The following is a 13,678-nucleotide window of genomic DNA, read 5'->3' on the forward strand; positions in this document are numbered from 1 at the left end:
CTTGAACAAGTCTTGTTTCAAATTGTGTGGGTGTGGAGACAACCTCATGAATTTGAGGACCCTGCATGTCAGCAGGGGATTGTTCAAGCTTGTGGAGGCACAGTAATGGTAATGGTGTGGGGCATGTGTAGTTGGAGTAATATGGGACCCCTGACATGTCTAGATAAGACTCTGACAAGTGACACATATGTAAGCATCCTGTCTGATCACCTACATCCATTCATGTCCATTGTACATTCAGATGGACATGGGCAATCCTAGCAGTTCGATGTGACACCCCATATGTTCAGAATTGCTACAGAGTGGCTTCAAGAACACTCTTCTGAGTTTAAACACTTCAGCTCGCCACCAAACTCCCAAGACATGACCATTATTGAGTATACCTGGGATCCCTTGTAACATGCTGTTCAGAGGAGATCTCCACTCATTCGTACGCTTACAGATTTGTGGACAGCCCTGCAGGATTCATGGTGTCACTTCCCTTCAGCACTACTTCAGACGCCGGCCGGAGTGGCCGAGCGGTTCTAGGCGCTACAGTCTGGAACCGCGCGACCGCTACGGTCGCAGGTTCGAATCCTGCCTCGGGCATGGATGTGTGTGCTGTCCTTCGGTTAGTTAGGTTTAAGTAGTTCTAAGGGACTGATGACCTCTGAAGTTAAGTCCCATAGTGTTCAGAGCCAACCAACCAACTACTTCAGACATTAAGTCGAGTCCATGCCACATCGTGTTGCAGCACTTCTGTGTGCTAGCTAGGGCCCTACGTGATATTAGGCAGGTGTACCAGTTTCTTTGGCTCTTAAGTGTATATGTGATTGATTTAACATTTCCAGCTTTAATAATACAAATTTACACAAGATATCATTCATTTTTGACAAGGTTTATATTTCGGAATAAAAACGGCCTTGGTTGCAAAATGATTTAATATAAGTGACATGTTTCACCCTTTTGGGCATCATCATATTGTGTAAAAATAGCTGGATATGTAACTCATCCATCATAAAGTCATACAAAATGGAGAATGGATGTAACAGTATGTGGATATGTAATCCATCTATCATGAAATACAAGGTCGACCTTGACTACACTGACTGACTGCACCATAGCAGTACAAAATAGGGCCACTCTTACAAAGCACATGCAGTATTAATTGCATGCAGCACAATGTCCATTTATATTACTGAATTTATTGCTTAGTTATAAATAAAAATTTTTATATGGGATATCAAAGCTGTCGCGTATTATTAATTTTTGTGTACCACTTTTAATTCTTACCGTACTTGTTTTGTTGCAGTTGAGGGCTTTGCCTCAGATATCAGAGAGTAAACACTTCAAGGTGAGTGCTGTTACTTGAATTTTGCTAGAATGTATTTTTCTTGTTGTTGCTGTAATTGGTGGTGGTGGTGGTCTGTACATTAATCTGTTCTGTGGAACAGATCCACTTCATCAGTAACTCGAAGATGATGTGTCCTATCACTCGTGCGCCTACTATAACATCACACTCAAACTCGCTTAAATCTTGATAACCTGCCATTTCTGCAGCAGTAACCGATCTAACAACTGTGCCAGACACTTACTGTCTTATATAGGTGTAGCTGACCGCAGTGCCGTCCTATTAACAGCTTCCTTCTTTCAGTCAAGTGTGCTGTAACACTCCTTTTCCCCCAATTTGATTTAGTACCTTTTCATTAGTTACATGATGTACTCATCTAATTTTCAGCTTTCTTCTATAGCACCACATATCAAAAGCATCTGTTCTATTCTTGCCTGAATTACTGACTGTCTGTGTTTCACTTCCATGCAATCCTACACTCCTAACAAATACCTACAGAAATGACTTACAAACACTTAAATTTATAATAGATGTTAAAAATTTTATAGTTTCCACAAATCAAACGATGGAAACTCCAGGGTGGAATATCAGCGGTGTAAGGAAAAGATTGCTGCTTACCATAAAAATGACAAAGTAAGTTGCAGACAGACACAACTAAACGACACATGCATTCATAAAAGCAACCACATCTCACACACATGACTGTCATCTCCATCAGCTCAGTCTGGAGTTAGGTAAGAGCGTAGGGAAGGAGATAGGACAGACAGGTACACTGGAACAGAATGGAACAAAAAAAGAGGATGAGGGAATGTGGAAGGTGTCGGGACAATAGGTTGCAGTGGGTTGAGGCCAGGATAATTTCAAGGGTGGAGAATTTATTCCTAGGACAACTTCCATCTGTGCAGTTCAGGAAAGCTTGTGGTGGAAGGGGGCCACCTGGATCTTCTGCTCCACCACCAGCTTTTCTGAAATGCATAGATGCGAGTTATCCTAAAAAAACATTCTCCACTCCTGATATTATCCCTACCTCACCCTACGGTAATCTACTGCCCCCACACCCTCCACCCAACAGTTTCTGCCCCTTTGTCATATCACCTCCTCCCATCTTGCATTCCCTCATCCTCTTTGTGTGTGTCACCCTCCTCTCCTTTTCTGCTCCAGTCCACTCCACTCCCTGCCCTTCCCCTCCTTTTCCGCTGTCCCCTCCTTTTCCGCTGTCCCCCTCTTTTGCTCCCTGTTCCTTTGTCTTTTTCTTAAATGCTTTTCTTGCTATTGTGAGTCTGCATGCTATATCTACTTCAGTCATCATCTGTTATTTTGCTTCCAAATTTGTAAAAACTCTGTTATTTTAGTGATTAAATTATATATCCTGATATAATGTGACTGTATACTGTTACCTTTCTCGCATTTTATGAGCATTTCATATCCTCTTCTAACTGTTCTTCCAAGTCATTTCCCACATCTGATAAAATTACAAAGTTGTTTGTAAATTTTAAAAGTCGTCCCCCCCTCTACCTACCCCAGTTTCTCCTAGGTTTCTTTCACAGCTTGTCCATTGTAAAGATTGAATAACACCAAGGACTGTCTACAAACCTGTGTCATTCCCCCTCCACTACTTCCCTTTCATGTCCTTGACCCCTTATAACTGTAGTCTTGTTTGTGTACAAGTTGTAAATAATGTTTGACTCCCTGTATTTTATCCATGCTACCTTTACAATTTCAATTAGTGTATTCCAATAAACAATGTTAAAAGCTTTCTCTTAACATACAAATGCTATGCGCATTTGTTTGCATAGAATTCTGCATGCATAACATCTGCGCTGGACAACAACAAAAGAGTGGAATACACTGAAGGGAAGGAGGAAACTAAATTCAACTTCCAGGGTTGAGAGGGTATGGGATGTTATTTCAGTGGTTACAAAATTGAGTCAGTTTGGCAGTGAGCTTGGCAGTATGAGCCCATTTATTAATATAATGTCGCACCCCTCTGTCCTGGATGCACGGGCTGGTTTGGTTGTGAAGGGTCTCATGACGCCATTTTAGCCTCTCGTGAGGCAAGCTGGCCCACAACTGTTGTAACTTTTCCACAATGTCCTGGGGATACTGGTACAGGGATGGAGTTGATGTCCAAGCTGGCCCCACCTCAACATCAAGGAAACAGTCCAAGGCAAAACTTGTCATATGTGGATGAGCATTGTCCTATTGAAAAATATATTATGATACTGTCACACGAGAGGTAAGACGTGAGGATGCGGGATGTACTCGACATACTGCTGTACCATCAGAGTTCCCTTAGTCACTACCAGCCGTGACCTGAGGTCATACCCGATGGCTCCCTACACCGTGATGCCAGGTGCGACTGCAAATCATTGGAACACTGGGACCTCTGCCCGGTGTCACTGTCATACTCACCAACGATGCCGATCTGGGGTAGTGCAGAACCACAATTTCTCACTTAACACAATGTGACACCATTCACTAGCAGTCCTCACTTCCCATACTTCCCGGTCATGACACCGCTCCAAACTCCTGCCATTTGTGTTATGGTGCAACGGGACCTATGCTAGGGATAATAATTAACTAGTCTGATAGTATCTAATGGTGGTGTGGGGTGACACAGAATGTTGTGTGAAGCTTCCAATGACTACCATAGTAGAATATTACCAAATGATCATTCACAAAATCCAAAGAAATTCTAGCTATAGTTAATGGCTGTTAGTGGCATCAAAGTTAGTGTCCAGTCACTCAAAATGTTCCTTTACAAAGCTGTGTTGAGAAACAGCTGAAAGTGTTAAAATTGAACAAAGTCCCAGGGCCTGATAGAATCCCTATCATATTCTACACCCAGTTTGCGGCTGAGTTAGCCCCTGTCTTAACTGTAATCTGTTGTAGATGTGTCGAACGAGAATTTGTGCACAGTAGCTGGAAGAAATGATAGGTTACAACTGTCTACAAGAAGTGTAGCAGAAGTGATCCGCAAAACTAACGCCCAATATCCTTGACAGCTTTGTTGCAGAATCTTAGAACATTTTTAAGGTCAAACACAATGGCCTCATACATGCCAACATCGTGCGAAACCCAACTCACACTTTTCGCACCTGGCATTCTGAAAGCTGTTGGTCAATGCAGTCGGGTAGATGCAGTATTTCTTGATTTCCAAAAGGCATTTGACTCAGTATTGCATCTATGCTTATTATCAAAAGTATGATGATGTGGGTTATCAGATGAAATATGTGAGTGGATTAAGGATTTCTTGGTAGGATGGACACAGCATGTTATCTAGGATGGAAAGTCATTGACAGATGTAGAAGTAATTTCAGCTGTACCCCAGCGAAACATGTTGAGCCCCTTGAGCCCCTTGATGTTTGTGTTATACATAATGATCTTGCCAACAGTATTAATAGTCACTTCAGACTTTTTGCACCTGATGCAGTTATCTAGAATGAAGTGCAGTCAGACTGAAGCTGTACAAATATTCAGTCAAACCTTGATAAGGTTTCAAATTGGTGTAGTGATTAGCAATTTGCTTTAAATGTTCAAAAATGTAAAACTGGGCACTTCGCAAAATGATAACATACAGTAGCCATTGAATATAATATTAATGAGTCAAAGTTGGAATCTGTAAACTCATACCTCATTGTAACACTTGGTATGGACATGAAGTAGAATGATCACATAGGCTCAGTCGTGGGTTTATTGGTAGGTTACTGGGGAAGTGAAATCAGTCTACAAAGGAGATTGCTTACGAATCAGTTGTGCGACACATCCTAAGATATTGCTCGAGCATGTGGGACATGTACTAGGACTAGAAAGGCATATTGAGTGTATACAGAGAAGGGCAGCATGAATGGTCACAAGTCTGTTTGACCCATGTGAGAGTGTCGCTGAGATGTTGAAAGAACTGAACTTGTATACTCTTGAAAATAGACAGAAACTATACCAAGAAAGTGTGCCAACAAAGTTTCGGGCTCCAGCTTTAAATGTTGAGTCCAGGAATATACTAGAAGTTCAACATATGGCTTCCATAGGGATAATGAGGGTAAGATTAGATTAATTACAACATGCACAGAAGCATTTAAACCATCATTTTTCCTGCCCTCCAAATGTGAATGGAACAAGAAAAAGCCCCAATAACTGGTACAGTGGGCTGTACCTTGTGCCATGCACTTCACAGTAGGTCATAGGATGTGGATGTGGATGTGGACATAGATGTAGAGGTAGATATAGAGTCCATTACTGGCTCATGGATGGCAAGCAGATTTGGAGGGGTTACCATGTGCTCAGTGCATAATACAGTGATCTTCCCTTGTGGTGGTCAGGGATATTCTACTGGAACCTCAATGATGAGTTTTCCTGCTGTCAATATCCCACACAATATATCTTAAAGCCACTGTCACATCTGAATCCCCCACAAGTCTGAATATTGCACAGTTAAACCTGCCAGCCAAATGGAGGCCCACAATGAAGTCCTTTTCAAGCTACATCAGCAGTTCTGTCTCACAAGAGTACATGAAATCTCTGTCTCTCTCACAGTAATCACTCGAGGCCTGATGCTGTTCACACCCTGTATATATCCTTATGGGCCTGGTAGCAACACTAAACATGAACACCACTAATATACTCCAATGCTCGTTTTACGTGTTATGGAAAATTGCACTATTTATGGGCATTGGTTGGCTTTACTAGATATACAGGGAGCAGTACCTCACAATAAACTTAGTTTCGGTGCGGGCAGTGGCAAGTTAGACGTAAGCTGTTTTAGCTTCCCTGTTAAAATCAAATCACCGTTCTAGACGGGTCAAGTCCACTTGTACCAGACAACAGACTCAAGTGGTGAGTTTTCCATTACAATGGGGAGGGGAGAGATTCGTGAGTCAAGGCTCCGAGCACCCTGCAACAGTGAGTTCAGAGATAATGTCACAGGACTCTCTGGTAAGTATATGGATCTCACTTATGTATTTATATGATTTAAACACACAATATGACTTAAACACACACACACACACACACACACACACAGCTACTGTCATCTCCGGATGTTGAAGTGGAAATGTGGTGCACAGGTGTCAGGTTTGGGGTGAGTAGTATAGGGTACAGAACAGAGTTGGGGCGGGGAGGGATAGCAGGTAGAGGTTTGGGAAGGCACTGTAGGGCTTGCCTGTAGTAGAGTGCTTGGACATGACAGGGATCTGTGAGAGAGGAGACAACTGGAGAAGAGGTAAGGGCTGTGCAAGTGAGTCAGGGTGATAGCAGGTGTGGGTGAGGCTGGATTGGGAGCAGGGAAGGAGATAGAGGCAGTTGGGTACAGGATCTGGCGAAGTTTGAAGCCAGGAAGGTTACTCGAATGAATCGTGTGTTGTAGGGAGAGTTACAACTGGTGCAGTTCAGAAAAGGTAATGATAGTGGGAAGAATCCGGATGGCACACAGGCTGTGTAGCAATTGTCGAAGTCGTGCCCACCGTGCTGTGCAACATACATCTACATATATACTCCGCAAGCCACTGTGCAGTGCGTGGCGGAGGGTACCCTGTACCACTACAAATAAAAAGAATGTTGGCAGCCTTGGAATTGTTCTGCAGTCAGCTTCAAATGCCAGTTCTCTAAATATTCTCAACAGTGTTTCTCAAAAAGAAAGTCACCTTCCCACCCATTTGAGTTCCCGGAGCATCTCCGTAATACTTATGTGTTGTTCGAACCTACTGGTAACAAATCTAGCAGCCTGTCTCTGAATCGCTTTCATGTGTACCTTTACGAGGTGGCATCCAAAATTTTCGGGACTGGTGCTGCCATCTGGAAAGTAGGAGTAGTAGATCTTTTCACTGCTAAATGGCGCAAGCTGCATATCTGATGGGTCAGTGTGTGGAGTGGTATTCAGCTGGGAGGACGTGTTGCATGTCCACAGTGATTTCTGTAATAATCTGTGTTTGGTGTGTGCGATTTTACAATGGATCTGCGTACAGAACAGCGTGTGTGTATCAAATTCTGTGCGAATCTCGGGAAAAGTGCTACGGAGACCCTTGCAATGACTCAACAAGTGTTTGGGAGACAGAGCATGAACTGTACGTGTGTGTTTGAGTGGCATGCTCAGTTCAGGCCGGCAGTACAGATGTCAAAGATGATGCTCACACTGGAAGGCCCGTTAGCCACACAACACCAGACATTGTTGCCAAATTTCTACAACTGGTTCGTGCGGATCGACTTCGAACGATTCGAGACCTTGCGGATGAAGTGGGTATTTGTTATGGGACATGTCAACGAATGTTGACTGATGAATTGGGTGTGCATCGTGTTGCTGTTTGTGCCAAGGATCTTAACTGCCGATCAGAAGGCACAGCATACTGGAGTGTGCACGGACCTTCGTCAGACCACATCTGATGATCCAACCTTCTTGTCATGGGTTATCACCAGTGACAGGAGCTGGATTTACGGTTATGACCCAGAGACAAAGCAACACCTGGGATCAGTGGAAGAGCCTGGGCTCTCCAAGACCCAAAAAAGTGAGACAGGTGAAGAGCAAAGTGAAGAGCATGATCATAGTTTTCTTTGATACCAAGGGAATTGTGCACAAAGAATTCATCCCACCCAACCAAACGGTGAATTCCGCGTACTACTGTGATGTTTTGCAACAGCTCTGTGAAAATGTGTGGCAATGACGGCTTGAACTTTGGCGTCAAAGGAACTGGCTGCTGCATCACGACAATGTACCCTGTCACAGGTCCTTGCTCACCAGGACCTTTTTGGCAAAAAACAATATGGCGGTTGTACCTCACTCACCGTACTTGCCAGATTTGGCACCTTGCGACTTCGCGCTATTCCCAAAACTGAAACTCAAGTTGAAAGGCCGCCGGTTTGACACTCTAGAGAGGATTCGAGAAGCATCACTGGCAGTGATAAACACCCTCAAAGAACAGGACTTCCAGAAAATGTTTGACCAGTGACAGAAGTGTTGGGACCAATGTGTACGTGCGGATGGGAACTTCTTCGAGGGTGATGGTGACCATTAGTCCAAAGGTAATGTTTTCAACAAATGGCAGCACCAGTCGCGAAAATTTTGGATAGCACTTCGTAATTCTATTGGGCACTGATCCTAAATGCTTGAGCAGTACTCACAAATAGGTCGTAGTACTGTCCTATGTGCTGTCTTCTTTATAGATGAACCACACTTTCCCAAAATTCTCCCAGTAAACCCAAGATCATAAACCATTAGCATTCCCTACCACAATCTTCACATGCTCGTTTCATTTGATATTGCTTTCCAACGTTATGCCCAACTTTGTAAGTGTCATGACTGTGTCAAGCAGCACACTGACAGTGTTGTATTCGATCATTACGGGATTGTTTTCCCTACTCATCTGTATTAACTTACATTTTTCTAGGTTTAGAGCTAGGTGCCATTCGTGACACAAACTAGAAATTTTGTCAAGTCATCTAGTATCCTCCTACAGTCACTCAACTACTAAATGTTCGTGTACACCACAGCATCATCAGCAAACTGCTCCAGATTGCTGCTCACCCTGTCCAGCAGATCATTTATGTTTACAGGAAATAATAGCAGTCCTTTGACATTTCCCTGAAGCACTCCTGATGATAACCTTGTCTCTGATGAACACTTGCCGTTGAGGACAACATTCGAATCACTCACACATCTGGGAACCTAATCCATACACTCACACCTTTGTTAACAGTCTGCAGTTGGGCACTGTATCAAATACGTTTCGGAAGTCTAAAAATATGGGATCTGCCTGTAGCCCTTCATCCATAGTTTGCAGGATATTATAAGAGAAAAGGATAAGCTGTTGGTGGTGGCCATTCTTAAGGACAGATAGGTCGTCGGTGGTTGTGCCCACATAGAATTTCGCACACTGTTTACTGATAAGTTGGTAATGTTGTAGCTGCTTTCACAGGCAGTCTTGCCTTTGATGGCAGTTGTGGAGTTGGTGGTAATGGGAAGATGGCTGGGACAGGTCTTGTATGTAGGTCTCTTGGAGGGATATTAACTGTAGGGGCAGGGTTGAAATAGAGACAGGCAAGGATATTATTTGGGTGTGGTTTGTGGTGGAATGCCACAGTCGAAGGAGTGAGGAGGATATTTCTCATTTCAGGGCATGACGAGAGGTGGTCAAAATGGTGCCAGAGACCATGATTAATTTACTCCGGTCCCAGTTGTACTGAATCGCAGCAAAGGAGTGGGGCTGGGGGACTTCTTTGTGATTTGTGGCTAGAAGAGACAAAGCATGAGACTTCTGTTTCTGGATGAGGTAGGGAGGATAATTGTGACCTGTGAAGGCCTCAAGGAGACCCCCAAAATTTGTACCGTGTAACACATAGGCTAGCATTGATGATGGTCTCAAATCAGCGAATACATGAGTTCACAAGTTTCTCAAGATGTACCACATCCAGCCTGACCCAATCATTATTCTTAGATTGCTTAGGGCCCCACCACACTGGGAACATTAGAGCAACACTGCAGTCTGGTGTTACAAGACACCTGAGGAATTTATAAGTTTGTGCACAGTTGAAGATCTAGTAGCTTTGTGTGTGACTTGGTTCATCCATTAATTGCTGATCATGACGTAAATTGGTTATTTCACACTCTACAATTATTTAAGAAATTACAGTGTTAGATTCTTCATTTTTGTGAGTGTGTCAGTATATTAATTTGACAAATTAATGGAGATCTCCCAAAATGAAGTGAAGAAAAAGGACGCTGTTTTAAGGAAAGTCATCTAATTATTTGTTGTTTGCAGTAATATTTACAGTTTCAGCTGTAGCTGAAAGTTATAGTTAGAAGTGACGTTTCAGTTTTTATTTGAAAAGAACCTTGTTATAAACTCAAATTCAGTTTACATATGTTTTAAACCAAAAGTAGGAAGCCTGCTTCAGATGTTTATTTCTTAAAACAATGCTACCGTATTGGACTCATTAACATCACTTGCTGCAGCAGGAGATGTAGCTGTGTTGTTTCAGTTTGCGAGTAGGTTTTGAGGAAAAATTTTCTGTCACTGATAGTAAAGTGCTTCATCTGTGTTATAAAGTTCTTGTGACTGGAGTGGATCACCCAACCAACTAGTGTCCTGAAAATGCATTATTATAAGTATTTAGAATGTGATAGTAATGTGGAGGGACATGTTCTTGAAACTGGATTTCATTTATATGGCACTCATGATTCCTACTGCATATTACCCCCCCCCCCCCCCCCTCCCCAATTCCCCTCCCAATCCCCATTTGCAATTTGAATAGATGTGAGATGAACTGTCACAAATTTCTAGTGCCCCCCTGCGGGTTCGGGGGTTAGAATAGGTCCGCGGTGTTCCTGCCTGTCGTAAGAGGGGACTAAAAGGAGTCTCAAATGTTTCGGCCTTATGTGATGGTCCCCTCTCGGGTTTGACCTCCATCTTTCTAAATTGTTCCGAAGAGCGAGCCGATTGGGGAAGGGCGCCTTACTTGGTGCATTGTGTCCATCTTGCGTTGAGAACTTTCGCCAACTTATACGTCGTTGCATTGCAGTCCTGCCCGCTATCCATCTCTTGGGCATGGATCCGTTCCTGCGTGCACTTTCCGCCATGCGATGAGCAGTGCCAGTTTCTGCACAGATGAAAACCATGAACGACGTGTCACCTAAAATCCAGCACGGTAGCCAGTCCGTTGTGGTGGGGCCGCCATGTACCCTCTTGGTTGTAGCCCCCTGACAACACAGGGATTGCTCTGCTGATGCCTGCGCTGTTAACTCCCCACGTATGCCAAGGAGTAGATGCCCATCTCCCTGGGGCATCGGGACTCCCGGCAATGGCCATCCTGCCATGTGGCCTTTGCTGTGGCTGGGTGGCGCCTGTGGGGAGGGCTCTTGGTCAGAGTAGGTGGCATCAGGGTGGATGACACGCAATGAAGCGTGGCACATCTTCTCTTGCTGGTGGCCAGCCACCAGCAGTCTCTAAGCGTTCGAGGGCCCATTTTAAAGGTAACGTTTATGACCCCAAATCGTTCCCCTCCCTCGCCACACCATGGGAGGAACGAAAGGCATTACATGCATGTGAGCCGTATTCGCCCAGGTATCTTGTGTGTACTCGAGCTGATGGGGAATCCTTTATATCCGTGAAGCCTCAGTTCTTTGTAGAGCATTTAGAGGACAAGTTTGGGGAGGTGGAGGGCTTGTCCAAGATGCGGTCCGGATCGGTGTTGATAAAAACGGCGTCCTCCGCCCAGTCGCGGGCCTTGCTCGCTTGTAATAAGCTGGGGGATGTATCTGTAACTATCACGCCCCATAAAAGTCTGAATTTGGTCCAGGGCATTATCTTCCACAGTGATCTCCTTTTACAGTCTGATGACGAGCTGCGCGCCAACTTGGAGCGACAAGGTGTCCATTTCGTCCGGCGCGTCCACCGGGGTCCGAGGGATCATGAAGTTGCCACCAGTGCCTTCATCTTGGCCTTCGAGGGTGACACGTTACCTGAGAAGGTCAAGGTGATGGTGTACCGTTGTGATGTCAAGCCATATATCCCTCCCCCGATGCGGTGCTTTAAGTGTTGGAAGTTCGGCCATATGTCTGCACGCTGTGCTTCCGACCTCGCATGTCGCGATTGCGGTCGACCATCCCATCCTGATCATCCCTGTTCCCCGCCTCCCATCTGTGTGAACTGTGGTGAGTACCATCCGCCTTGCTCGCCGGACTGTCCGATTCTGCAGAAGGAGCGGAGAATCATGGAAATCAAGACCCTCGACCGACTGACGTACACTGAGGCGAAGTGAAAATATGATCGGCTTCATCCAGTGCATATGACATCTTCTTATGCCGCAACTGTCACTCCTGCTACAGTTCCATCAGCTCCAGTCAGCTCTCGGAGTCGAAGGCCCACACCTGCCCCTTGATGGTGGGGGGCACTAAACTCCCCGTTACTCCTGCTCCATCTACTTCAGGAGCAACACCCCCCAACCAACGGGGACATCAGTTCCCCCTTCCCAGCCGGCGAAGCATGAGACTTCTTCGGCTACTCTCGCAAGGAAGGGGTCCCTTGGGGACCTCCCTCCGCCAGTTCCGGCCAGCGGCACAGCAGACACCCGCAAGTGGCTTAAACAACCACCAGTCCCTGGTCGTAGGGCCTCACGGTCATCGTCCGTCCCTGAGACTGACCCTGTGAAGCCCTCCAAGCCTGAACCACCAACGGCACACGGAAACAGAAGAACGTCCCCAAGAACACCGACATTGCGGTGGCACCCGTCCCACCGCTTCCTACAAGCTCTGCGTCTGAGGACGAGGTGGAGATTCTGGCGTCCGCTGAGGACCTCGATCTCGCCGGTCCCTCCGACGCCATGGAAAGCACTAGCACAGGTGCTCACTCGGAGGCAGCAGGTGACCCAGCGGCGTAATCTGCCTTCCCAGCCCCGTCACGCCTTTCCCAGCCATGGACAACACCATCCTCCAGTGGAACTGCAGCGGTTTCTTCCACCATCTAGCTGAGCTCCGCCAACTTATCAGCCTTCATCCTTTCCTCTGCATTGCTCTGCAGGAAACTTGGTTTCCAGCAATGCGAACCCCTGCCCTCCGTGGCTATCGGGGTTATTATAAGAACCGAGCGGCTTATGAGAGGGTGTCAGGTGGCGTCTGCATCTATGTCCTTAACTCTCTTCACAGCGAGACTGTCCCTCTACAAACGGCTTTAGAGGCTGTCGCTGTTAGGGTGTGGATGCCGAGGGCTATTACCGTCTGCAGTCTTTACCTTCCACCTGATGGTGATGTCGCACTGCATGTCCTGGCTGCACTGATCGCCCAATTGCCGCCACCTTTCTTGTTGCTGGGCGATTTCAATGCCCACAACCCTCTATGGGGTGGGACTGTCTCCGATGACTGCGGTCGTGCTGTGGAGCATGTGTTGGCTCAGCTCGACCTTAGCCTCTTGAACACCGGTGCTCCCACGCATTTCAGTGTGGCCCATGACTCGTTCTCGGCCATTGATCTCTCTCTTTGCAGCCCCGGACTTGTCCCGTCCCTCCACTGGAGAGTGCATCCTGACCTATGTGGTGGTGACCATTTTCCCATCTATTTGTCACTGCCACAGTGTTGTTCTTCTGGGCTCCTGCCCCGCTGGGCTCTCCACAGGACTGACTGGCTGGCTTTTACTTCCGCTGCAACCATTGAGTCTCCCCCACAGGGTGACATTGCCGAGGTGATCCGTGTCTTAACCACGTCAATCATTTCGGCGGCCGAGGCTGCCATCCTCCGCTCTTCTGGACTCCCTCGGAGGAAGGCTGTCTCCTGGTGGTTGCAGGAGATTGCTGAGGCTATTCGCGACCGTAGGCGGGCTCTCCAGCGTCATAGGCGGCACCCGTCTCTAGAGACCCTCGTCGCCTTTA

At 46.0% G+C, this 13,678-nt stretch overlaps 1 protein-coding gene across 1 annotated transcript in view; it reads left to right on the forward strand.

Annotated features, from left to right (window-relative positions):
* The window catches only part of LOC126424739 (E3 ubiquitin-protein ligase UHRF1-like), a 163,292-nt gene that overhangs the window by 22,348 nt on the left and 127,266 nt on the right, over positions 1 to 13,678 (forward strand). The window contains exon 3 of the mRNA XM_050087457.1: positions 1,292 to 1,333. Within this exon, the coding sequence (XP_049943414.1) occupies positions 1,292 to 1,333 (42 nt within the window). The remainder of the gene's footprint in view (positions 1 to 1,291; positions 1,334 to 13,678) is intronic.

Source organism: Schistocerca serialis, chromosome 10, assembly GCF_023864345.2.
Source record: "Schistocerca serialis cubense isolate TAMUIC-IGC-003099 chromosome 10, iqSchSeri2.2, whole genome shotgun sequence".
Lineage (NCBI taxonomy): Eukaryota > Metazoa > Arthropoda > Insecta > Orthoptera > Acrididae > Schistocerca > Schistocerca serialis.